The sequence below is a fragment of the Acomys minous genome (assembly GCF_964271855.1).
Source record: "Acomys minous genome assembly, chromosome: 6".
Taxonomy (NCBI): Eukaryota; Metazoa; Chordata; class Mammalia; order Rodentia; family Muridae; genus Acomys; species Acomys minous.
Window position 1 is genome coordinate 102,207,747 of NC_140487.1, and position 25,450 is coordinate 102,233,196.

A 25,450-nucleotide genomic window follows, 5' to 3' on the forward strand; every position below is an offset into this window, starting at 1 on the left:
AATGCCTTAGTGCTACGTATCCGTATGTGTGGCACAAGAACAAGAAACTCCTCGTACTCATGAATTATTAAAAAACTCCAGCCTTAAAAGAGGATAACTTTGACATGATAGAAGGTAGCAACACAATCTTTACGTTAATAAACAACAATTTGATGTATCTTTATCCATTTTGAAAACGTTAGCTAGAACTAACTGCTGCATTATGACCCTTAAATACTTTGATAATGTTCAGAAGGAATTGTGGTAGACACCACGCAGGAACTGCAGTGGACAAGTGAGCTTCCTGGAGACGGCCCACCATTTCGCAATGGGTGTACCTTGGCGAGGCAGCTGCTGCTGAGCCTTCTCATGTTTTTCATTGATGCATTCCTCATGTATCTGGCATGGTGTGACTGGGTGTAAGGAGACACTCACTACCTGTAGTCTGAGCTGATTGCTTCCTGGGTATTATTAGCCCATCTGTCAGGCAGATCAACATGAAGATGTATTTTCATGAAACAATGCTGTTTAAATGAACTGATGATTTTGTAATTACTGATAATGATTTTATACAATTCCTGATTTGATTCAAGTATTTTTCAGAAGTTAAAAAGTTAAGATAGTTGATAGAAAGTTTAACGTTGGAATCAAAAGTAAAATGTGCTTCCTCCTTGTGGAACAGTGAAGACTGTAAAAGGAGCCCAGTGTCCATGCGTTACAAGCACATAAGTTACACCAGAAAGAAAAACAGGCTGGGGCGAGTTAATGACCAAGGAAAACACTCATTCTAGGTTAGCTTCAGGGATGAGTTCACCAGCCTCACTGCGCACCATGACAGGAAAAGCCGTGAACAAGGAGTGGATAAGTCTATGATGAGCATAAGGACAGAACAAACGATTAGCTAGCTTAAATGTACAAGCCTTCAAAAATAAGGTATAAGATAGACGACTTGTTTTTTGGTAAAAACCTTGTTAACCTATGACATAAACTATTGCTGCCGGGAGTGGCAGTGCACACCTGTAATCCCTGCACTTGGGAAGCAAAGGCAGGCCAACCTCTGCAAGTTGGAGGCCAGCCTGATCGACAAAGTGAGTACAGGACAGCTAAGGCTACACAGAGAAACACTATCTTAATAAACCAACCAACCAAACAAACAAACAAACAAAACTATCACTTTAAACTTATAATGAGCTTATAGAATAAAAGAAAGATAAAACTATTGCTTGGAATTTATAACAAACTTGTAGATAAAGAATGTTTGGCTCTACTCTCCTTTCTTACTCGTCTTGTCTCTGTCTCTCTGCCCCTATGCCCTTTTCTCCTCCCCTCACGCTCATTTAATAAACTCCTCTATAACATTAAATAATAAAAAATAATAATGTTTGGTTAGTGGGGCAGGAGAGATGGCTCAGAGGCTAAGAGCACTGGCTGCTCTTCAAGGGTTCTGAGTTCAATTCCCAGCAACCACATGGTGGCTCACAGCCATCTATAATGAGATCTGATGCCTTCTTCTGACATGCAGGAGTACATGTGGGCAGAATATGTGTAAGTAAGTAAATAAATAAATCTTAAAAAAAAAAAAGAATGTTTAGTTAGGTATGAGTTTTTGTTTGGCTGGTTTGGTTTTGGTTTAGTTTTTCAAGACAGAGTCTCTCTGTGTAGTCTTGGCTGTCCTGGAGTCTCTTTGTAGACCAGGCTGGCCTCAAACTCGACCTGCCTCTGTTTCCCAGAGTGGAATTAAAGGTGTGTGCCACCATGCAGGGTTTCATTATTTTTTTAATTTAAATACTAACGTGGGGGTAATACTACTACCACAAGCACTTTAAAGGGAGCATTATGAAAATGGTAAGATGAAGTGGGGAAGAAAAGATACACAAACATAAATTACCTAACAGTGATACAAAAGACATGCTCAGAATGCTTGGCCAGATTTCAAACAACATGTAAACATGACTTGGACCTTTTCTATTACCACATGAAAAACATGCAAGCTCATATATAATGGGGTAATCTGAAGGAAGTTTTAAGATTTTTCTTAGTAGTCACTGCTGAAATACAAATTTCAAAAGTCATCATGTATTCTTGGTCAAAGTTTTACATATCACTGTTATTCAAATATATAAGATAGTCATAAATAATTTACTAAGGCAAATACAAAAAGCAGATGAGGGCTAAGCCTCATGATTCTTACCTGTTCACTCTCCTAGGACACTTGTCTGGTTTTATATCTACCTCATAGAGGTAGACATCAATCTTTGGAATTTCAACTTGAAAACAGTTAGCCAACAGCTTAATGGGTTTGCCCATAGTGCCATATCCAGGTCTTCTGGGCACTATGAGTAGGGGCTGGGCCCCAATGGGTCCTGTCAGGGAGGAGGAAAGTATCACACCATTAAAAGCCATATTTATATGATCTTGTCAACTAGAGTAGCTTAGAACCCTAAGGACAGCTGATGAATGTTAAGATTTAGTTCAGAAAGCTGATGTAATGCCTAGCATTTCCATTTCTTTCATCTCATTTTATTCTCTTCAATAAAAACAAACAACCATGCACATATCAGACCCAGGGAGCATGGGACTAATAGTAAAATAAATAGAAAAGAAAACGAAGAACAGGCGGGAAGTGGTGGCACAGGCCTTTAATCCCAGCACTTGGGAGGGAGAGGCAAGCGGATCGCTGTGAGTTCAAGGCCAACCTGGTCTACAAAGAGAGTCCAGGACAGCCAAGGCTACACAGAGAAACCCTGTCTCGAAAAATCAAAAACAAAAGTAAAATGAAGGCTAGAGAGATGGCTCAGTGGATGAAGTGCCTGCTGGGTAAATATGAGGACCTGAGTTTGTGTTTGGGGAAAACCCATGTAAAGTTTAGGTGTGCTACAATCCCAGCACTGAAGGCAGAGACAGGAGGCTACCAGGGACTTGTGTGCCAGTTTAGCTGAAACCTTGAGCTTCAGGTTCAATGAAAAAGTGTCTCAGAAAGTAAGGTGGAGGGGCTGGAGAGAAGACTCTGTGGTTCAGAGCATCTGTTGCTCTGGTAGTGAACCCAGGTTTGGTTCGCAGCACCCACATGATGGCTCATAATCATCTACAGCTCCAGTACCAGGGGATCTGACACCTTGACTTCCTTGGGCACTAGCCATGCATATGGTGCCCATATACACATGCAGGCAACAACTCAAACACATATAAAATAATCTTTTAAAAAAATTTTTTAAAGTGTCAGGCATCATGGCGCACGCCTTTAATCCCAGCACTTGGGAGGCAGACAGGCGGATCGCTGTGAGTCCGAGGCCAGCCTGCTCTACAAACCGAGTTGAGGACAGCCAGGGCTACATGGAGAAACCCTGTCTTGAAAGAAGTAAGATAGCCAGGTGTGGTGGCGCACGCCTGTAAGCCCAGTACTCAGGGAGGCAGAGGCAGGCAGATCTCTGTGAGTTCGAGGCCAGCCTGGTCTATGAAGTGAGTCCAGGACAGCTAAGGCTACACAGAAAAACCTTGTCTCGAAAAAACAAAACAACAACAAAAACTAACAGCCAAAAAATAAATAAATAAAATAAGGTAGAGACTGAGGAAAAACATTCTGACACTACTGGTTTTTGCACACACACAGGTATGTTAATCTGCACAAATACATATACACTAAGCATAACACACACACACACACACACACACACACACACACACAGGCTAGTTGGTATGGTATATGGCTGAAATTCCAACATTTAGGAAGTATAACAAAAGAATCAGGAGTTCAAGGTCAGGACTAGGTACACAGTGAGTTAAGAGGCCAGCCTGGCTCACATAAGCGTTTGTCACAAAAAACAACAACAACAACAACAACAACAACAACAACAAAAAGACAGAAAAAGGAATATAATAATAACTAGATAACAAAATGATTAAAAATGAATTATTTAAAAATGAAACTTACAGTTTCTTTTTAAAATTATATATATATTTTTATAGTGTGTGTGTGTGTGTGTGTGTGAGAGAGAGAGAGAAAACATGTGGAAGTCAGTGGACAACCTGGAAGAGTCGGTTGTCTTCTTCCACCATGCGGAGCCCAGGGATTATCTAAGGTGGTCTGGTTTGTAGTGAGCACTTTTACTCACTGAACCATTTCACTGACTTAAACTGGGAAGTTTCAACACTGGTTTTATCTTAAGCAAAATGACGAAAAAGACTTAAGGAAACAATGCCAGATCTTTTTTTTTTTTAAATGAATCACTAGAAGACATTAAAAACATCATAGCAATAAATTTAACTGTGATGAAACAGACAAATTACTAAAAAAAAAAAAAAAATGCAACTTACTGACACACAATAGTATCGGAAATCCCAACAGTCCTCTGTTGGTAGACATATAAAATGGAACAGTACATTCACTCTGGAGAACAGTACAGCGGTTCCTAAAATACTAGGAGGATAAAGCTAGAGACGGCTCAGTTGTTAAGCACACTGGCTTCTTCTCCAAAGGAGTCCCATCACCCATGCGGCAGCTCACTATCCTCTATAAACTCTCTTCCAAAGGATCTGCTGCCCCCTTGTGGCCTCCACAGGTGATGAGCACTCACATGGTGCGCTGACACAGAAGCAAAACAACCATATACATAAAAACAAACAAATAAATAAATGGGGGAGGTAGGAAAAGTCAGGGCTGGGGAGATGGCTAAGCTGTTAGGAACATAGACTGCTCTCGCAGTTCAGTTTAGTTCCCAACTGCATGTTGTACTGCTCACAACTGCCTATAATTCCAGCTCCAGGGATCTGATGCTGTCTTCCGGCCTCTGTGGGCACCTGTACTTACATTGTGTATTCTATCACACAGACACACTCACTCACATAACTGAAAGTAAATCTTAGTCACTTCTCTTCTTCCACCATGTGGGTCCCAGGGATTGAACTCAGGTCCTCAGCCCTGGTGGCAAGCACTTGTTACACTATACAGCCCAAGTTGGCCTTGATAAGATCTCTTCATCGACCTTCCAAATGCTGAGATCATATGACCCAGTAATCTACTTAGGGGGAGGGAAGTGTGTGTGTGTGTGTGTGTGTGTGTGTGTGTGTGTGTGTGTATGTGTGTGTGTAAGAATTTGAAATAATAAACTGAACAAGAGATAATTTAACACATATATTTTTGGACCGTTCTTTACAACAGCAGAAAGATAAAAGCAACTTAAGCGTCTGTGGATGGATGAGTAGATGTGGGAGATACACCCAATGGCAAAGTATTCAACCTTAAAAGAAATTCTTGACATATGCTACAACATAGACCAACTTTATGACATAATGTTTTTTTGTTCTTTTTTTGTTTTTTGTTTTGTTTTGTTTTTGACATAATGTTAAATGAAATAGCCAGTTATAAAAAGACAAACACTATGTTTCCATCTTTTAAGTTTGTATAACTTCCATTAAAAACAAAAACAAAAAAACAAAACAGAAAGAGCGCTAGCAAGATGGTTCAGTGAGTAAGGTGCTCGCCGCTGAGGCTGACAAACTGAGTTTGATCCTCAAGGCCCACATAGTGGAAGGGCAGAATCAACTCTACAAGTTGCCTCTTGCGGGTGGCATGAACACATCCTCTCCTGACACAAAATAAAGGAATAAATGGTCTTTTTTTTTTTTTTTTTTTTTTTAAGATAGGAAGACGAGAGGTGGTGGAGCATGCCTTTAATCCCAGCACTCAGAAGGCAGAGGCAGCCATTTTGGGATTGGGATTTGCAATCAGGCTAGGCTTGCTCGTCAGTGAACCCTAGGGATTCACCTGTCTCAGCCTCCCCATAGCTAAAATTAGCTGCTTTTTGTGTGAGCATGGCAAGCACTATACTGACTGACCTGTCTTCCCACCTCTCCCTTTCTTATATGGTCTACACTATTCAATGATCTAATAATCTAATAGATACAAGTTCTATGTCTGAAGCTAACTAATAATCTAGAGTAAATATATATGATAAAAATAAGTTGAATAAATAAACTCCTACAGCATATTCTATATGCTATTAACAAATTACAGATGTTTTTTACTCATTATTGTTTTTAATTTTTTATGTGATTGGGTGTTCTGCCTGTGCACCACGTACATGCAGTGCCCAGGAAGGCCAAAAGTGGGAGTTGGATCTTCTGGGATTGAAAGTAAGGGCTGTTGTAAGCCTCACAGGGATACAGTGAATCAAACCAAGATCCTCTTACCCACTGAGCCATCTCTCCAGCCCTCAAATTATGGGCTTTCATATAAACTTTTATTTTAATATTCATAGAATACCTGCTTTACCAACTTTACTTCTAGGAATTTATACAAAAGGCAGCACTGAACTAGTATCCAAAGATCTGTGTACTGTGTACTAAGATACTTGTCAAAATATTCATAATAAGGAAAAACTAGAAGAAATACTAAACTACCACCTTTAAGACTGATTAAATAACATATAAAAATTAAATGTATATACCCATAAAAGTTATCATTACTGACACATAGGTATACATAATTATGTGGTAGGAATATTCATAATACATGATTTAATAGGACAGGCATGTTAAAAACAATATGATAGAGGCATACTTTTTTTTTTTTGAAACAGGGTTTTTCTGTGTAGCCCTGGCTTTCCTAGAACTTGCTCTGTAGACAGGGCTGGCCTCAGACTCACAGAGATCTGTCTGCCTCTAAAGGTGTGCGCCACCCCCGGCATTCACCACCATGCCGGACTAATAGTTTTATGTGGTGGTTAGAATAATATTATTACATTATACTATTTTGCATTCCTTTATACTTTATTTTTTTTTTCAAGACGGGGTTTCTCTGTGTAGCTCTGGCTGTCCTGGACTCTCTTTGTAGACCAGGCTGGCCTTAAACTCACAGAGATCTGCCTGCCTGTCTCGCAAGTGCTGGGATTAAAGGCGTGCGCCACTACGTACAGCCCTTTGTTTTTTAAAACAAACAGTATGTGTTTATTATTCTATAATTAAAAAAATGTTTCTGTTTCAGAAAAGTAAATGTATTAAGTTCATCTCCAAATTTAACACAGTGAAATGCCTGTAATTTTATATGACTAACTAGTACACATTAGTATGGAACTTCTAATAGACTCTTACTTGCTAATTTCAAATTCCATTTTTTATTCATAAACTCATCCAAACAGACAGCATTTGTAGTTATATTCACTACAGCTAAATAAACACTTACACAATATTAAACTTGGTGCAGGGTTACTGCCTCAGATGTTAATAAAGGGAAGAATGTTGTTTGTTTGTTTGAAAACAGGGTTTCTCTGTGTAGCCTTGGCTGTCCTGGAACTCACTCTGAAGACCAGGCCGACCTTGAACTCACAGAAACCCACCTGCTTCTGTCTCTCTGAGTGCTTGGATTAAAGGTGTGCACCACCACCGCCCAGCTAGGGAAGAATCTTGTAAAAAATTTTTCTCCCTTGAAGAGAGAACACTAAGTAGCCAAATTTGTAAGTTAGTCATTAACTGCACTATGCATAATTTAAGTTGTTAGAAGATTTAAAAACCAGAATACAGTATAAAAATAGTATTAAATAAAAATCAGATAAAAATAGTATATAAATTGGGGCTAGAAAGATGGCTCAGTGGTTAAGAGCACTGCCTGCTCTTCCAAAGGACCCTGGTTCAATTCCCAGCACCCACATGGGATCTTACAACTGTCTGTAACTCCAAGATCTGACACCCTCACACTAATGCACATAAATTTTTCAAAAAGTATATAAATTTACTAATTGTGAATTTTCCTGCAAACTTTCTTCTAAATATAAAAAAATCTAAAATGTCTCACTTATTCATGTTTATATTCTATAAATACTTTGATTTCCCAAGAATTTGAAAATTATGAAATGAATAAAATGTATCTGGAAAAAAATAAATAAAATGTGTGAACCAAACCATAAAACCTATATAAATATAAACTAATGTTATATAACCTCCACATTTATAATATAAGAGAAAGCATTATTTGTGTGAATCTCAATAGTCTTTTTTTTTTTAAAGCATTGGCTAGCCAAAGAAAGCCATTAATATTAGCATAGATAATGGCAGACAACCACAGAAACTCCAAATACAGAAAGGCTGTTCATGCATCCTAACAGCACAATCATTATAGTAGAAAAACACACAATATTCTTTCTCACATCTGTTTTGTTAATGAGCCAAGAATGAGGGTCTATGAGTATTCCAGACAACTGGATTAGAAAGTAGGAATGTCTGGTAAATGTTGCTTATCCCAACACTCTGAGTCTAAACAGGGCTAGGAAAAAAAAAATCAGTTGCAATCCTGAAAACAGACCTCTAACTTTGGCCTTTTTTCTCTTACTTATTAATCATTTAAAGCAAATTACAATTTAAGGGTTAAGTGGTAAAACACTGACCAGTTTGTCTTTCAGGTAGAGTAAGAATTTTAAGAATATAAAAACTAAATAAAACTAGATAACTATATTATAAAGTAAAATAATTTTCAACTAGCATCCAACAGCTAAAGACATTTTGGCAAGAATCTTTCTCTAAGCTAGGGTTTTTCCATATACAAGAGAGAACTCTTCCAGGAACTCTCCCCTTTACAGGGCCCCAGGCCTCTTTTGCATGCTGTCTGGCCAGGCTTACAGAACCAAACAAACGCAGTGTTCCCTGGGAAAAACATAAACTAATATAAATTATACCAACTTATTATACTAAATTTGCCCAAAGAATGAGAGGAAACCGTGTCTATTTATCTTTTTATTCATTTTAGTTGTTCTTCACAGCAGCTTTATTATGGTTGATTAGTTTCTAATTTGACTTTTAAAAGTAAAAATTGGAGCTCGGCACCATGGCGCAGGCCTGTAATCCCAGCACGTGGGAGGCAGAGGGAGGCAGGTGTCTTTGAGTTCAAGGCAAGCCTGGTCTACAGAGTGAGTCTAGGACAGCCAAGGCCGTTCACAGAGAAGCCATGTCTTGAAAAACCAAAACCAAGCCAAAGCAAAAACAAAGCCCTTCTCACTTATTAAAAGGCCCAGGGTGACTGGGCGTGGTGGCACGCCTTTAATCCCAGCACTTGGGAGGCAGAGGCAGGTGGTTCTCTGTGAGTTTGAGGCCAGCCTGGTCTACAAAGCAAGCTCAGGACAGCCAAGGCTCCACAGAGAAAGCCTGTCTTGAAAAACTAGGGGGGAAGACCCTGTCTCGAAAAACCAAAAAAAAAAAAAAAAAAAAAAAGAAAAACTAGGGGGGAAAAAAGTTAAAATTGGGTGCCCGGCGTGGTAGTGCATGCCTTTAATCCCAGCACTCGGGAGGCAGAGGCAGGTGGATCGTTCTGAGTTCCAGGCCAGCCTGGTCTACAAAGCCAGTTCAGGACGCCACAGAGAGAAACCCTGTCTCAGAAAACAAAACAAAACAACAACAAAAAGTAAAGAGAGACAGACAGACAGACACAGATAGACAGACAACTTTTTGGGAGTCAGTTCTGTCCCTTTACCATGTGAAACCCGGATCAGGATTGGCAGCAAATTCATTCATCTTTACCCACCATTTTGCTGGCTTCCTACTGACTCAAAAATTTTTATCAATAACCAGGTTGTGGCGGCGCATGCCCTTAATCCCAGCACTCGGGAGGCAGAGGCAGGTGGGTCTCTGTGAGTTCAAGGCCAGCCTGGTCTACAGAACAAGTTCCAAGACAGCCAAGGCTGGCAGATAAACTCTGTCTCGAAAAACAAAACAAAACAAAATTATTAATAAAGAAATACAGGGCTCTAAGATAACTAACTATAAAGCTTTAACTTAAGACTCAGGAGGCAGGCCTGGAGAGATGGCTCAGTGGTTAAGAGTGCTGCCTGCTCTTCCAGAGGTCTGGGTTCAGTTCCTAGAAACCACATGGTGGCTCAAAACCATCTATAATGTGAACTGATGCGCTCTTCTGCAGATAGAGCACTCATATACAATAAATAAATAAATCTTTTTTTTTTTTATGGACAACATTTTATTGCTACCAGAAGCATTATCAGCAACACATGGCTCTGACTGCAGTGCCGTCTTCAGACTGCAAAGGGAGCGCAGGGTCCAGAAGTCACTCAGGGAAAAACAAAGGGCTAAACTAATTATGAAGGAAATCCTAATAGCTTAATATAAAACTAGAGTAGTGAATTCAATTATAAGTTACAGACTCAAATCAAGGCTGCCCCAATATCTAGACAGTTGCTTCTACTGATTATAAATGAGCAAAAACAGATCAGTTACAAAAATCTACATGTATATTATATACATGTTTCTTTGGTGAGCACCTGGATATATTAACTTTATCAGAAACTGTTATACAAATGCCGAAAATGTTCAAAATGTCCTAATTATATAAATAAACCTTTAAAAAAAAAAAGACTCAGGAGGCAGAGGCAGGTGGATCACTGTGAGTTCGAGGCCAGCCTGGTCTACAAAGTTAGTCCAGGACAGCCAAGGCTACACAGAGAAACCCTGTCTCAAAAAAAACCAAAAAAAAAAAAAAAAAAAAAAAAGCTTAACTTAAGGAGTCTAGAGAGATAGCTCAGCAGTTGGAGAACATCCTGCTCTTAAAGAGGGCCCAGGTTCAGTTCCCCGCCTCCACAAATGGCTGCTCACTACACTCTGTGGCGTCAATCCCAGGGGATTCACTTTTCTCTTCTGGCTTATGCAAGCACCAAGAACACATGGTATATACAATGCATACATGCAGCCAAACCTCATACAGCAAAAGTAAATAAATATCTTTTTAAAAGTTTAACTAAGAGTCTACTCATTTTGAAAGATTGTATAAAACTACTGCTCATGACAGATCAACTTACATGTTAGCAATTTATGATAAAAACAAATGCTTGCCTCCCTGCCAATGCTGGGGTGGAACTGGAGTCCTCTAGGGAGACAGTCCATAACTGAACCCCAGTCTTCCTATAGGTTATTAGAGAATATTTATATTTAAGTATAATTCCTTTCTGAACAACAGCTGGACTTTACCCAAAAATATAAACTAAGAGTAGTCATTTTCAAAAATAAGTAGCATTTAAATGAACACTTCCTGATTTTCCTGGTTCTCATTTTATTTGAAAACAAAGTAAAGTCCATAATTTTAGCTCAATTGTAATTAGACCAGGAAAAAAAAAAAAAAGAAAGCTTCATCAGAAGTACCCTGAAGGAATCACAGACATGAATGCTAAATTATTATTTTAAGTTGACTTATTCCAGTTTTTGGTTAAATCTAAGTTAAGATGGTATTTTTTTCAGATAAACTGAAAAATCTCTTACAAAGCTAGGCTTCGTGGCACACATCTTTTGTTTTGTTTTCTTTTCTTTTTTTCCAAGACAGTTTCTCTCTGTAGCCTTGACTGTCCTGGACTCACTTTGTGCACGGCACACATCTTTAATCTACACAATGAGACCTAGTCTCAAAAATAAAATAAAATCCTTGTGTTCATGTGCATAGGAAAGGAAGAATAAATATTTTTAGTGAGGAATGCTCCATCATGAAATAAATACATGATATTTGAATTGGTTGTCATCTGTTGCATCAAATAAATTTAAGCTTTCTGTTTTGTTTTGTTTTTTGTTCGTTTGAGATGGGGTTTCTCTGTGTAACAACTCTAGCTGTGCTGGAACTTGCTCTGTAGACCAAGCTGGCCTTGAACTCACAGAGATCCACCTGCCTCTGCCTCCTGTGAACTGGGATTAAAGGTGTGCATTTAAGCTTTCTATGTAGCCACATAAGAAACAATCTTATCATTAAGTGATTTGAGAATCTCCATCTAAAAGAACAAAATTTGAGAGCCAAAATTTCAGTACTAACCTAGTAAACTGCTAGAGAGCATCTATATTTTTTTTTTCAAATTTAAGATTTATTTTTATTGTTTTATGTGCACGAGTGTTTTGCCGGCATGTATTTATGTGCACCATATGCATGCCTGATGCCCTTAGAGATCAGGTGAGGACATCAGGTCTTCTGGGACTAGAGTTACAGTTTTAAGCCACAATGTGGTGCTAAGAATCAAACCAGGGTCCTTTGCTGGAGCAACAAGTGTTCTTAATTGCTAGGCCAACTCTCCAGCCTATATATCTAAAAAAAAAAAAAAAAAAAATGTTAACCCAAAATATGCATCTGTTATATTTGAATGTAAAAGCTAGTTGTCTGTTGTCCTAACTATGTTTTCAACTTCACGTTCACAGTAACAATTACATAAAAGTTGCAAGAACAAAAAAAAATTTTTTTTCTTTTGTTTTTGTTTTTTTTGTTTTTTGTTTTTTTTTGAGAAAGGGTGTCACTATGTAGCCCTGGCTGGCCTGGAAATCACTATATAGACCAGGCTGGCCTTTAACTCTCAGAGATCTACCTGCCTCTGCCTCCCAAGTGCTGGGGTTAAAGGCCTACACCCAAAGAATTGTTTCTGATGGTAGCAACCTTGAGCCTGACACTAAACAACAGTATGAACACATGAACTTCACTGAAGAATGAATTTTATGTTTCAACACAGTAGAGCATGGTTGGTAGAACTGTTTTGGTTGTTTTAATTTAATTAACAGTTTGGTTGTTTGTTTTTGTCCTTTGTTTGTTGAGACAGGGTACACAATGTAGTCCCAGCTGGCCCAGAACTCTCTATGTAGATCAGGCTGGCCTCTAACTCACAGAGATTGAACCATCTCTGTCCCCTGAATGTTGGGACCAAAGGTATGAGCCACCATTCCTAAGCTAGTTAATAAGTCTTAACTATACGTACCCTGATGTGAAGGCGCATCAATTGCTCTATGTTTTATCAAAAGAACACCCAAAAAGAAAAGGTAAAAATTTCCGAGTCATGCTTAGCAAACTGTATCAGCTGACTGGGTGGTCTGACATCACAGCTAATAAATGTCAATATTTTACCGTGAAGAACCCAAAGAAGGGAAAACACTCAATTTGGGAGAAATATCCTTAAAAGTTTTAGGCAGACAATGAACAAAATCTTTAATTTCATATTTAGTTTTCCAGGCTTGACAACAGAGTAGTTATATAAAAATCAGATATCTGGAAACAATCAGATATCTTATACAGTAAGAGCAGTACAAATAGAATGTAAAATTTAAAAAGGAAAATGCAGTCTGGAAATAATACACAAACTGATAGTTAACAGTCAAAAACTTTACAGTCTAGACAATTTTGCTTTTAAGAAAATACGGAGAGGAGAAAAATGGAACATAAAAAGGGGGGAAACGGTAGAAACTTAATAGAAAGGAATTCCATGTAATAATGGAAATCCCTTTTTGTATCCATTTGACAATTATGTTCTTAGCCTAACTGAAGTCTTCCTATGTCGCTAGTTTCTTTTAAATTAGTTTTTCTTCTAGTTGGAGACCTTTCAAATTAGCAGGAGGAGATGTGAAATTCAGGGACTTGTTATACCATAACAAGACAACCCTGAAATATCACAAAAGCTATACACTACTGATCTTGTGGATAAAGAGAACTCTCAGATTTAGGAAGCAAGGGTGATTGCTTGGCAAGCAATCCGTTATGTAACACCTATTTCATGCTGCTCTGTCAGTTACTTTAGAACCGTTGGCTACTTTTCCCTTTTTAAAGACACATACTGTCCATTGACTACTTTTTTTTCTTTTTAAACTCAAGTACTATCCAGTTTGGGTTCCCTTCTTAACACTGATATTTTCCCCCACAAGAGACAAAACCGTTTTCCTAAATTCCAGATTTCCAGGTTATAGGGAACAGAAAACAGTGGGGGGGGGGGATAGAGTCAGCATTCTGAAGATACCTTTTCACATAAGCAATGATTATGACCAAGCTCCTCAGAAGCTACCACAAACATGGAGAATCAGAGGATGGAAGCAAAGCCATCTTGCACCTGACCCTGTTGCCCCAATACCAATTTCAAACGTAATCCCACCGGGTATCTCAGGGTATCCTCAGACTACATTAAGATGCAGATAAGGGTGATGACAGACTTGTCCAGCCTCCACGGGACACGCGACCCGGTTAAAGGACAAGCGCAGCCTTTATATTTCCAACTGGAATTTAAAAAAAAGCAAGAACAAACTCCCCTTATATCCTCAGGGGAATAGCACTCTAGAGGAGACATCATCGCCTAGTAGATAACCCTAAACTTAACCCCCTCCTGGCACTTTGGCCAACTCAGTGGCCCCAGGAGAGGAGTGGCGGGGCTGAGGAGAGGCCACCCGCGTTGGGCCCAAAAAAACCAGCGACTCCCTCCCAACGCGTACTGACAGCACCTGAAGTGCAAGGAGCAAGGGTGCCCAGGGGACAACCTCGGGGGAACGACCCCACCAGGCCTGTCCAGCAGCCCCGACTCACCTGCGGAGCCGATTTCCATTCATGGAGCTGGGGGGAGTGCTTCACGGGAGAACAGAGCCGCCACGGAGGCGAGAGACGGGACCACCCTCCGAACGCTCCGGGCCGAAGACAGCCGCAGCTAAGCAAGAGCAGCGCGGCGAGGGGCGAGGACGCCGAAGCCGGGTCCAGAACTTGGCGTCGCCCACAGCTGCTGATGCGAACACCGCTCCCCACCCGACCCGCCGGCCGCCGCCGCTCGCTCGCTCGGCCCGGTCGCCCCCGGAAGCCCGCTCGCGTCAGTTCCGCTCTCCGGATCGCGGCCCGTTCGCCGGGTCCGCTACTCGCCTCAAGCCTGAGCCCTGCGGGAGCAACATCCGTGCGGGCGCGGCCAGCGCCGGGCGGACTCTGGCGAGCGGTGGGCGGGCGAGCCGGTGCGGGGCCGGGGCGGAGCCGCGAGCGAGCGGCCGCCCCTGCACCCTCTGTGCCTGCCGGTGACAATCCCGAGCGAGAGGCTGGCGACCCGGGTGGGGACCGCCGCCTGAGGCGACGTCGCCGCCAGCCCGCAGAGCTTACCTGCGGCAGTGCGTACCTGAGAGTGGAGCGGACATCCTACCTCACGGCTCCGCCTGCCACGCCCGCTTGGAGCACAAGCACTAGGCTGAGACCACCACAAGTACAAAGAGTTGCTTTAACAACTGTTTTGTTTTTTGTTTTTTTGTTTTGTTTTGTTTTTTGCTTTTTTTTTTTAAGTTCAGTGTAGTTTTTAAAACAGTTGACTAGGAAATAGAACATTACGTGAATACCAGATGGCATTATTTCTGTGTAAACATTCTCCTAATCTCCTTGAAGAACCTAAACTTCCTGGCGTTAAAAGGCCTGGCTAAAGGGCTCTTAGCTTTTCTCCATAGATTGTTTTACAGCTAATCTGATCAGCCTCGAGTTACCCGGATTTGGTCTGGTGCTCCTCTGCTGATTTGGAGCCTTTGGGTTTCCCTGGCCGGAAATTCTCCCCTTCCCATCCCACTCCAGGTCTTCATCTCTGGCGTCCTTTCCTGGACCACCATGGTGGGCACCCCTGCTAATCTTCCCTAGGTAACCTTCCTCCCAATCTGTAGGTTGTGGACTACTTTATGACCTGCCTCCAACCCACTAGGATGTAATTTGTACAAGACACTAGATCCAGCACATCGCGCTCAAAGTACAAAAGTACATCCTTTAAAAACACCTGGGTTCGTGAAAACAGATCGTATTTCATGCAGGGTTAGCAGTGTGTCCCAATGAATCAGTGTGGGGGAGGGTTGTTAAAAATATACTAAATATATATGTGTGTATACACACACACACACATGTATGAAATTAAGGGTTTTTTTTTTTCTTTTGTTTTGTTTCTCGAGTCAGAGTTTCTCTGTGTAGCCTTGGCTGTCCTGGAACTCGCTCTGTAGATCAGGTTGGTCTTGAACTCACAGAGATCCACCTGCCTCTTCCTCTCAAGTGTGAGCCACCACAAGGCTTTTTTTTTTTTTTAAGATTTATTTATTATGTATACAGTACTCTGCTTGCATGTACGCCTGCAGGCCAGAAGAGGGCACCAGATGTCATTATAGATGGTTGTGAGCCGCCATGTGGTTGCTGGGAATTGAACTCAGGACCTTTGTTAAAGCAGCCAGTGCTCTTAACCTCTGAGCCATCTCTCCAGCCCCATACCTTCATCTCTTGATTCTGGAACTAGTTTCTTTTATGAATGCAAGCTTATCTAGCATATTCCAGAAAACATGGTGTGGTGACAGACGAACACAGTGGTTTGTTTGTTTGTGCAGTTTGTTTTGTTTATGCTTGTGGGTGTCTGGTGTCCATGAAGCCAGAAGAGGGTGTCAGATTCCTGGGACTGGAGTTAGACATTTGTGAGCAACCATGTGGGTGCTGGTAATCAGTCATCTGGAAGAGCAGCCAGTACTCTTAACCCACTGAGCCATCTGTCCAGTTTCAAGGTACTGTCTTTTTGAACAAGATTTGGGCCCTTAGAGTCAATAAAATCCAACAAATGTCTATGATGTGTTCCTAGCTGCTTCTGCTGTTTGGAACTACCTTTTTAGAGTAGGCCCATGTGAAAGGCTCACAAATTAAAATTCAAAGTAGGGAAGCAAAAAGGTCTTGGAGATTCTTGCCAAGGCAAAGCTATATGATGCGTTCCCCTGCCCAAATACTGTTTTGGGGTAACCTACTTCCAATGAGCCTAATCTTAAGAACACAAAGTTTCATGTATCTTGTTAACTACTATTCCTTTACTGCTTAGAGCAATGCTTGCTGCTGTTCTATAAGAGCACAGTAAGTGTTTGCTTGATAAATGGATGGACAGATGGACAGATAGATAGGCTTCAAGGACAGGGCTCAAGAAGCAGGCTAAAACTGGCCTTATCCCTGATGGTACTGATCGTTCTCAGAAAGAACTATAAAATAGTACGAAACCTCAGATGCAGAGAAATCAGTGCCCCCAGCACCTCGGCAGCCACCAGACAATACAAGTTTTCTTAAATACTATGCAAAAAGCACAAACTAGAACAGTTTAAAAGACAATAAATTTAACTTTAAATTAATAAATTAGAAATGAAAATGATTTTTTTTTTCCTACTCAAAAAAAGGACAAGTCGTGGATTAGGAAAAATTACTTGATATGTGTATCTCCAACAAAACCCCTCTCTTGAGTTTTATATGCTTTTATAGCTCCCTAAGACAATCCAGTTTTAAAATGAGTAAAATATATGAGCAGCCTAACAAAGGTATCAGGACAGCAAATAGGTACGTGGATACATGAGAGACACTAGAGCAAAATAAAATACCAAATACTCAGTGCACTAAAGGACCGAATGCTAGCCTACCTACCTTAACAAGTGCTGAGGCCCTGAGGCCCTACAAGTGAGATGTAGAGACTCAGTGTCTCCCTTTCTTCCCAGTTGCCGCTGTTATTGTACTATCCTTTGTGCTGCTACACTCCACTTCCTAGGTTAGATGAGACACGTCACTAAAAAGCGACAGCCTCCACCACCACTTTCCGCAATATAAAACATGGGCTTTCAGATCACCCAGAGCCAGGACCGAATGCCCTCTGCTGCACCCCATAAGCCAGGTGAGTAGCCTAGTCCTTATGATTCAAAGGGTAACTCCCATTTAATTTAAGAAGGGATAATTTTGCTTTGCCAAGTGGCGTGAAAAAAAAAAAAAACAAAACCGATGCTGTAAGACATGAACCCTGAACTGCTAAGGGCATCCACGGAAAGACTTCCTTGTTTTAGAATGAAACACTGGAGGAAAAACAAAAGTCCTTCTGACTTCTGCTTTGAAGGATTGCTTCTTTTATGTTCTCTGTGTATCTTTCCAAGCACTTGAGCCTTCATCAGCCTATAGCCAAGAGAATGTCAAGAGAATGAGAAACACTTTATTATTTTTAAAATTTATTTATTTTGTGTACATTGGTGTTTTACCTTCATATATGCCTGTGTGACGGTGTTGTATTCTAAAGTTATGGACAGTTGTGAGCTGCCATGTGGGTACTGGGAACTGAACCCAGGTCCTCTGGTAGAGTTCAGTGCTCTTAACTGCTGAGCCATCTCTCCAGCCCACAATTTAATATTCTAATTCAACACTGATGAAGTAATACAGAAAGCAGCCTAGCAAAGCATGGCTGAGGCTTAGAACTTTTAAGTACCATCTTTCACCATAACTTTAACCTCTAAACTCTGCCATGAGATTCTAGGGTCTAAGGCAAGATGTCCACAATATCCATCCTTACTTTGCCTCAGGGTGCGCTACATCATTTTTCCCCCCGAGACAGGGTTTCTCTGTGTAGCCTTGGCTGCCCTGGACTTAACTTTGTAGACCAGGCTGGCCTCGAACTCACAGCGATCCACCAGCCTCTGCCTCCCGAGTGCTGGGATTAAAAGTGTGTGCCACCACGCCTGGCTTGCTACATCATATTTTGCTATATCGTAAGTAGAGGGAAAGCTGCTCAACCAGTACTAAAAGCGGGTTTCTAGACATAAGTAAACAAACCTTCAATCAAGATGTGGGACTCCAGAACCAGACAGCCCACAAGCCAACTGCTAAGCCTTTCAAAACAGAAAAACAAAGCTGGGGAAGGTGGTACACACCTTTCATTCCAGCTCTCAGAGAGGCAGAGGCAGGTGCATCGCTGGCATTTCAAAGCCAGCCTAATCTACAAACATGGTCATAAATTTATCTTATTTCGACCAGGAATATATTGTTCAAGTTTAATCAGCCTCCTCTAACCTTTGCTGTTGAAAGGCTCGTAGTGTATAAGTGGCCATGTCCCAAAAGGAGTATGGCAGGTGCTAACTACAAGCTTTAGCGTCATAATTCGCAAAGTCATAACACTTGGCCTCCAGAGGGCTTCTAGATCTATTATATGCACACTGTCTGCCAGTGATAATTCCTCAGTGGGCTGTCTGCCAGAGACCTTCTCTGAAGATCTTTAGTGTTAAGAAATTACTCTGGTGCTCTAGTAGTACCAGGGAAGATGCCAAACCTGACAAGCTTTGACAACTGTGCCACCAGCTTAAGGCACAAAACCAAGGAACCTCTGCAGTTGGGGGTGAAAATGTTGGAAAAGATAAGATGCTGATACCTAGAGCTTTTCCTATTCGGCTTACCTGAAAATGCAGGAACATTGTGTTTTGGCTCACTTAAAGTTGAGGATTAGACACCATCCTGTGACTTTTTTTTTTTCCTGACTGACCTGGAATTTATCATAAAGACTAGGCTGGCCTTGAACCAGAGATCATCAGTCTCCCGCCTCCTGAATGGTGGGGTTAAAGATGTGCACCACCAAACCTGTCTCAGTATCACTTCCTGATTTCCCCCTCTATACTCATGATCTCTAGCTCTTTTCACTCTCTCCAGTATCTGCTACTGTCCTGAGATGACAGAACACAATGCAGTTTCTATGCCTAGGGTTTCACAGTCCCCGGGTAAGACAACACAAAGTAGGTTCTGCCTGGTGTACCAGCACACAATCTATAAAACTGGTTAGGGACCAAGTTAAGAATTACTCTCTAGGCCGGGCGGTGGTGGCGCACACCTTTAATCCCAGCACTCGGGAGGCAGAGACAGGTGGATCACTGTGAGTTCGAGGCCAGCCTGGTCTACAAAGTGAGTCCAGGACAGCCAAGGCTACACAGAGAGACCCTGTCTTGAAAAACAAACAAACAAAAAAAAAGAATTACTCTCTTTTTTTTTCTTTCTCCTAAGAACAAGAGGAATTTGAAAGTGTTATCTGATGGACAACCTGGAAGTCCTAATCTCACCTTTATTATTTTTTCCCCTAAAACTCATTTAAGAACTACTAGAGAATGACCAAAGTTATATTGTAAGATTCAAAACAAGATGGGGAATAGGATGGTAAAACAGGCAAGGATGGCTGGGGGTGGGTAAGATCCCATTCTGTCCCATTTTTCTCCACTTTATTTAACCAATGGTTACTTGGCTGTCACCTTACTTCTGCCTCCACAAGGCTATGCAGCCTATTTCTTTTCCTAAGCTGCCCCTTTGTGCCTGCAGCCCTAGCTACCGTCTACACAGGGGGACTCTAGTATTTCTAACAGTTGTTTCCTATTTTGCCTCAGCACCAAGGCTGTGTTTATTGGGGACTTTAGCTGAATACCCACCCTCCTATGCCCCACTAAAATCTCAAAAGGCTGGCAAAGGTGCCATGGGCCTCCAACTCCAGTACATGGGAGGCAGAGCTTGAAAGATTGTGAATTTGAGGCCACCAGGGGTATGTAACAGGACCCTCAAAGAAAACTCCCCTTTCACCACGAGATGTACCATATTCCTTCTATAGCCTTGCCCATGACTGTCTCAGTCTACTCATGTCCAAGTAGAAACATTAGCTCTACATCCCACTACTCTTCCTTATGGCATCCCATTAATTTTATGTCCTGCTTCTCAAACCTGCCCTTTCCATCGTCACTGCGACAGCCTTTGGCCAGTCACCTGTGATCTTTTGTACCAGAGGATTCTGTGACCAATATCCTCCCCCAAGAAATGTTAAAGACACTCTGTTTTCCTCACTTTTGAGTTGTGCCTACCGTCTCGACTCACAATACTCCCGGCACAGAGTTTTGCATGTTTGTGAAGAATACACAGAGACCCTGTTCAGTATGATTGCCTGACAATCTATTATTCCATCCTAAAACCTATCAGAGATGTTAATTAACCCCAATAGTTTATTTTGCTGGTAAGAAAAAACAAAACAAAACAAAAAACAGAGACTGCACGTTAGAAAGCCACTGTTGTCTTTATAAAACACAGGATTGTGCTGCTGTTGCTCGCTTGAGAAGGAACTGTACATTACAGCTGCTGGGATAATTTCACAATGGACGGGACAGGGTACAGCTCAAAGCAGGACACAAACACAAGTTTCAATGGGAAACAAATGCAAACAAGTACACAGCTGCGGGGCTCCAGGGACATGTCCCCATCCATGCTGGACGCGAGAGGAATAAAAAGTTTAAAACATAAAGTGAAACCCAGAGTAGTCACACATGCCCACCACATGGCTGCCAAGTGCAACATCACACAGCAGTCAGGCTGGACTGTGTGCACAGGAAGTCATTTCATCTTTCCTTATTGCTGTGACACCAGAGGACTCGGTGCATTAGACATGTTGTCTTTGCTTACACAGTTCTTGGAGTTTGTGATTTCCCGTTTTAAGGAAGGAAACCTGCCTTGCTTCCGTTACAGTTTTGTTCTGTGCCCGTTCTGCCTGTTCCCTTTCCCAGGCCATTGTACAGCAGCCGGAGGCTCTAAGTCAGCAGGAGCAGAGTAGCGGGAGAGCACCAACCCAGCCTCTCGTGGCTCAGGGAGAAGGCAAGTCCTAGTAAGTGGGGAGAAGGAGAAAACTAGGGAACCCCCCTTTCCCAGTCTGCTTACAAGGCCAAGTAGAAGAGCGCCTTGCATATCCCTGCCATGATCCCTGCCCAAGGAAGGCATCTTAACTACCACCCTGGATTACCTAAAACCCAGTAAATTAAAACAAAACAAAACCTTTCCCCAAAATTGCCTTTTGGCTAGGTAAGAGGTGACTCTTCTACCCTGAAAGGGAATAAACTCCACCCTCCTTTATGATGCCTGATGCCAGGTCTACAACACTAAGCAGCTGTGTGGACATTCCATGGGCCCGCTAAGAAAACTGTGTCCCTGGCATTCACAAAATCCTGGTTTAGAGAGAGTTGTCCCAAACCGTTGATGCTCAGCCACAGGAGGCCACGGAGGTGGTCACAGAGGAGCTGTGCTGCAGCTGAGAACTAGATCTTTAGAGTAGTTTCATACTTAGCTGTGTTCAACTTTCGCCACGGTCCAAGCCTAAGTGCCCATCCCAAGTGGCCAGCCATGAGCACCTCAGCCAGCAAGTCACACAGGACTGAACACAAAGCAGCACTCTCCTTTACCACGTCTTACCCAGACTCTCTCCATGCTCTTTTTTCCTCTCTTCTGTATCCATCCTCTAGCTGGCCGTATTTGAGGCCGAAGTAGTTCAAGCCTAGGACACTTTCAGCAAAGTGAGCCAACAGCTCCACCAAAAAGAGAGGTGTTGAAACTGCAGGAAACCCTACGATTCTGTCAGTTAGACAGGCCTGCTGCTCTGACCTAGCAACCCATAACACCACTGGGCATGAGAAACAGGTTTTTTGGTCTTCTGTAGTCAATGAACTAAGCCTGACCTTGTCAACAGTGGGATCACTGCAGCCATGCAGAGAATTCATTGTCACGCAGGCAGGCAGATAGGCAGGCAGGCAGGCCGGCCAGCAAGCAAGCTGAGTGAAGAGGGAAAAGGAAGAGGAAGCCAGGGAAAGCGAGAAGAGGAACAGGAAAGCCAAACAGTGAGGGTGAGGGAAAAGGAAAGAGATCTGAGAGGAGGTTGGACTCCTCCCAGAGCTCAGTACAATGCACCACTTAAACCAAAGTCAAACAAGCTTGGCAGCACCACTTCTAACGTGTGCGCACCACCTTTAATGAGAAGATCCCACATGGTCAGTAGTAGTTAAGTCTTAAAGGTTTGTTTGTTTTTAAAATCACAGCAGAAGTTGTATCACTCAAGTCACTTTTCTTGGCCACCCCTCCCCCATCCCTTTTTTGGAGACATGGTCTTGCTATGTAGTGCACACAGGCCTGGAATTCCAGAGTAGCCCAGGCGGACCCTGAACTTGCGAATCCTCTGCTTCAGCCTTAGTGCTGAAGGTTTATAGAAGTACAGACATAGGCCATCATGCTCAGCAGTCTCTTGCTTTTATTTCTTGAATGGCACATAAATACCAAAGGACTTAAAACTGCTTTTCAATCCCTAGCTTGAAACCCAACTGGAGAGAGTGAGGCAAAGAAAAAAGGAGAGAACAAAACTTTGTTGCTGGGAGTTGTGACAGCCACCTGTTCCCTATGGGCATCTGCAAATGCTGGTGAAATGATTGGACCCTCCAGGAATAGTGCCCTTATCCAAGCCCCCAAATGTACCCAAGTTGACAGCACAAATGTCTGTGGAGAGCCCCCTCCCCAGGGGGTGACGGACGTGAAGTAGACTGCATGTGAAGGCGATGGACAGGGCATGGAGTGTTGGCATCACTCTGTGTAGGCACTTGTGTAAGGAATGTAGACTCTCCAGTGAACGGCCTCCCCCAGCCCTCCATTCTGTTCTGCAGCTGGGCTTGTGCCCATGGGGCACTCCTACTGTAGCCAGCGGAGGAACTGCTAAACAGTCCTGGGCTTTTCCAATAAGGAATGTTTGTGCTACCTTTTGTGAAGTTATTGAACAACGTAGCCAGCCACAACTGAACCTGGACTATTTGCATAGCAAATCTGGGTCTGTACGAGGGCTGCTGGGGAGAGGTTGACTCCTCAGGACAGGATTCACACCTCCCTTTCTCCAGCTGGCCTTTAAGCCTGGGCTACATCTAAACCATCATGGCCTCATCTGCAGAGCAGGGCAAACCTCAGCTCAGGCTCATCAGAAGGGGGGGGGGGGTTCTGCACACCAAGGTTCCCCACTCCCCATCCCTAGCAGTAATGCAGGAAGAGAGAACAGTCAAGGAAAGAGAGGGCCTCGCTTTAAAGTCAGCAAGGAAAAAGCTAGAACCCACTTCTTTTCCAGTCCTGCATGACAGCTGAACCCCAGCATCTTGAGAGAGGGGGAGAAAAAGAAAAGCCCATGCCACCCACTCACATGCCCTAGTGGGAAACAGGAAAAATTCATTTGTGTAAACAGAAGCAAAAGGGAGCAGCAAAATTCTCTAGCCGGTCCAGAGGACATGCTAGAGTCTTGGTTAGTCAAAGGATCAAAGGACAGTCCAGGCCAGAAGAGGGAAGATGCACTTACAAGAAAGAGTGCAGGACAGGACAGTGGAGGGAGGCTGTAGCAAGAGAAAGAAAGGTATTTTCTGCACAGAGGAAGGACAGCGGCTGAGCCCGCCCCCGCCCTTGGGGAGACAACCACCCCCTATGTAGCCAGGCTAGAATACAAGTCAGCTCCACAGTTCCTGCTGATGGCTCCATGTTTCTGGGATGCAAACTCATCCGGTTATGGGTGGGATTTCCAGATTTTGGCAATAGACTCAAGTTATGGTATAAAAATAACATTTAGTTTTCTGTTTTCTTATTTTAGTCCTAAAGATCTTTTGTTATAAGACACCCCACTTAAGAAATATTGAAACAAAAGAGACCTGACCATCAGGGGCAAAAGGAGCCAAGAATGAGAAATGCTGTGAAAGTAACTCTAGACCTGGTGGGGGCGGGGGAAGGGAAAAGAGGAGGCTAAAGGGGAAAGGCCAAGGGCCAGTCATCTCAGCAGCTCGGAGACTCGTCATGCCTGAAAGTGCAAATGTCAATGGATTTTAACCATCTGGAGGTTGTGGTCTTTTTTTCTTTTTTCTTTCTTTTTTTTTTAAAAGCTCATTGAATATGGAAGTCAATTCCGTCAAATGAAAAAGAGCTGGCATTCTGGCTGGAGGCTTGCTGGCACTGGGATGCCTCTTCCCCCCTCCCTACCTCCTCTCCCACCCATACCCCATCCCACAAAGAAAGGTACAAAAGGTTGCAGTTCTGCAGCATTGCCGTTACAGGGAAGGCACTGGTTACCCACCAGCGGGCGGAAGGAAGACTGGGTCTTGTCACTTCAGAGCTAAGTGCCATAGTGCCTTAAGTGTTCCTAGGGGCTGGATATCCATCAGGGAAGAGGCATCCGGGGTAGAACATATGGAGAGGAATAAAGGAAGGGGGTGCAGCTGGGGAGGAGCGACCCAAACCATCAGCATTAAAAATCTTCCTACAAACTGGATTCTGAACCCATGAAAACATCTAGTATCCTAAAATATTGATCTGAGTCTGTTTCCATTTTTCTTCTTAAACAAATCTAGACCTTTTCTGATTAAGGCTCCTAAAAATTCCTTCCCTCCTCCCACCCACTTTCTCATCTAGAATATCAGACCCAAACATACCAGCCTTTGACCACAGGACTGCAGAGCTGACCTTAGCAAGCTGTCAAGCGTGAGTCTTTAGCACTGTGAGTCACATGAGGCAACTGTGTGTATGGTGGGCACTAGTGCTGCTCCTTTTGGTCCCCTGGGGTCAGGTGTGACAAGATGGGGAGAGGGGTGGAGGACATGAGGTTGCTATCAGAGATTTCTGGCTGGTAGTCTGTCTTGCTGGTCCTCTTCCCACCCTTAGGTCCCCTCTGTAGATAGAAACAAGGCCTCCTACACTCGCCCTGACCCCACCTCCCTCCTCCTTGCTTCTTCCAGATTCGGGTGGTACAGCTCCCAGGGCTCGGGAAGCTTTCTTCTATCCAGTGAGGTAACAGCGTTCTGCCTTCACGCGAAGTACATGGTGCGTAGAGTGTCCTGGTGAACCTGCACAGCTTTGGCCAGGGCCTGAGGGTCTCGCCCGTTGCTCTGCCCCGATATGTGGCTCCCCTCTCCACTGGAAAGAAAAAATATGAAAAAAAAAAAAAGTCCTTCCTGGTGACCTGAACTGCTGCTAATTCCCTCACCCATGCCTACAGTGCCAATTCACATACCAAATTATGGAAAATGGTTTAGGTAGAGGAGCCCAAGGGCACCGAATTGGGTAACACCCACTTCCTTCTACCAACAAAAAGTTGACAGGGTCAGTACAAGAGGCTGAAGCAAAAGA

At 42.7% G+C, this 25,450-nt stretch overlaps 3 protein-coding genes across 7 annotated transcripts in view; 1 reads left to right on the top strand and 2 right to left on the bottom strand.

The window, feature by feature from the left end:
- Window positions 1-14,920, bottom strand: part of AGO3 (argonaute RISC catalytic component 3) — a 93,754-nt gene extending 78,834 nt beyond the window's left edge. For both annotated transcript variants that reach the window (XM_084786260.1, XM_084786259.1), the window contains exons 1-2: window positions 14,279-14,920; window positions 2,171-2,342 (exon numbers count right to left, since the gene is read on the bottom strand). In XM_084786260.1, the coding sequence (XP_084642386.1) occupies window positions 2,171-2,342; window positions 14,279-14,297 (191 nt within the window). In that variant the 5' untranslated portion in view covers window positions 14,298-14,920. The remainder of the gene's footprint in view (window positions 1-2,170; window positions 2,343-14,278) is intronic.
- Window positions 14,306-23,660, top strand: LOC311600036 (uncharacterized protein). The gene is made up of 3 exons (XM_084786278.1): window positions 14,306-14,930; window positions 17,259-17,381; window positions 21,052-23,660. The coding sequence occupies exons 1-2, from the start codon at window positions 14,472-14,474 to the stop codon at window positions 17,265-17,267; spliced, it is 468 nt and encodes a 155-aa protein (XP_084642404.1). The 5' UTR covers window positions 14,306-14,471; the 3' UTR covers window positions 17,268-17,381; window positions 21,052-23,660.
- AGO1 (argonaute RISC component 1) overlaps window positions 20,549-25,450 on the bottom strand; it is a 37,618-nt gene continuing 32,716 nt past the window's right edge. For all 4 annotated transcript variants that reach the window (XM_084786249.1, XM_084786250.1, XM_084786252.1 and 1 more), the window contains one exon: window positions 20,549-25,237. In XM_084786249.1, the coding sequence (XP_084642375.1) occupies window positions 25,129-25,237 (109 nt within the window). In that variant the 3' untranslated portion in view covers window positions 20,549-25,128. The remainder of the gene's footprint in view (window positions 25,238-25,450) is intronic.

What these genes read in the sequence shown, in the direction of transcription:
- LOC311600036 (XM_084786278.1), top strand. Translation starts at nt 14,472, where the DNA reads ATGCGAACACCGCTCCCCACCCGACCCGCCGGCCGCCGCCGCTCGCTC.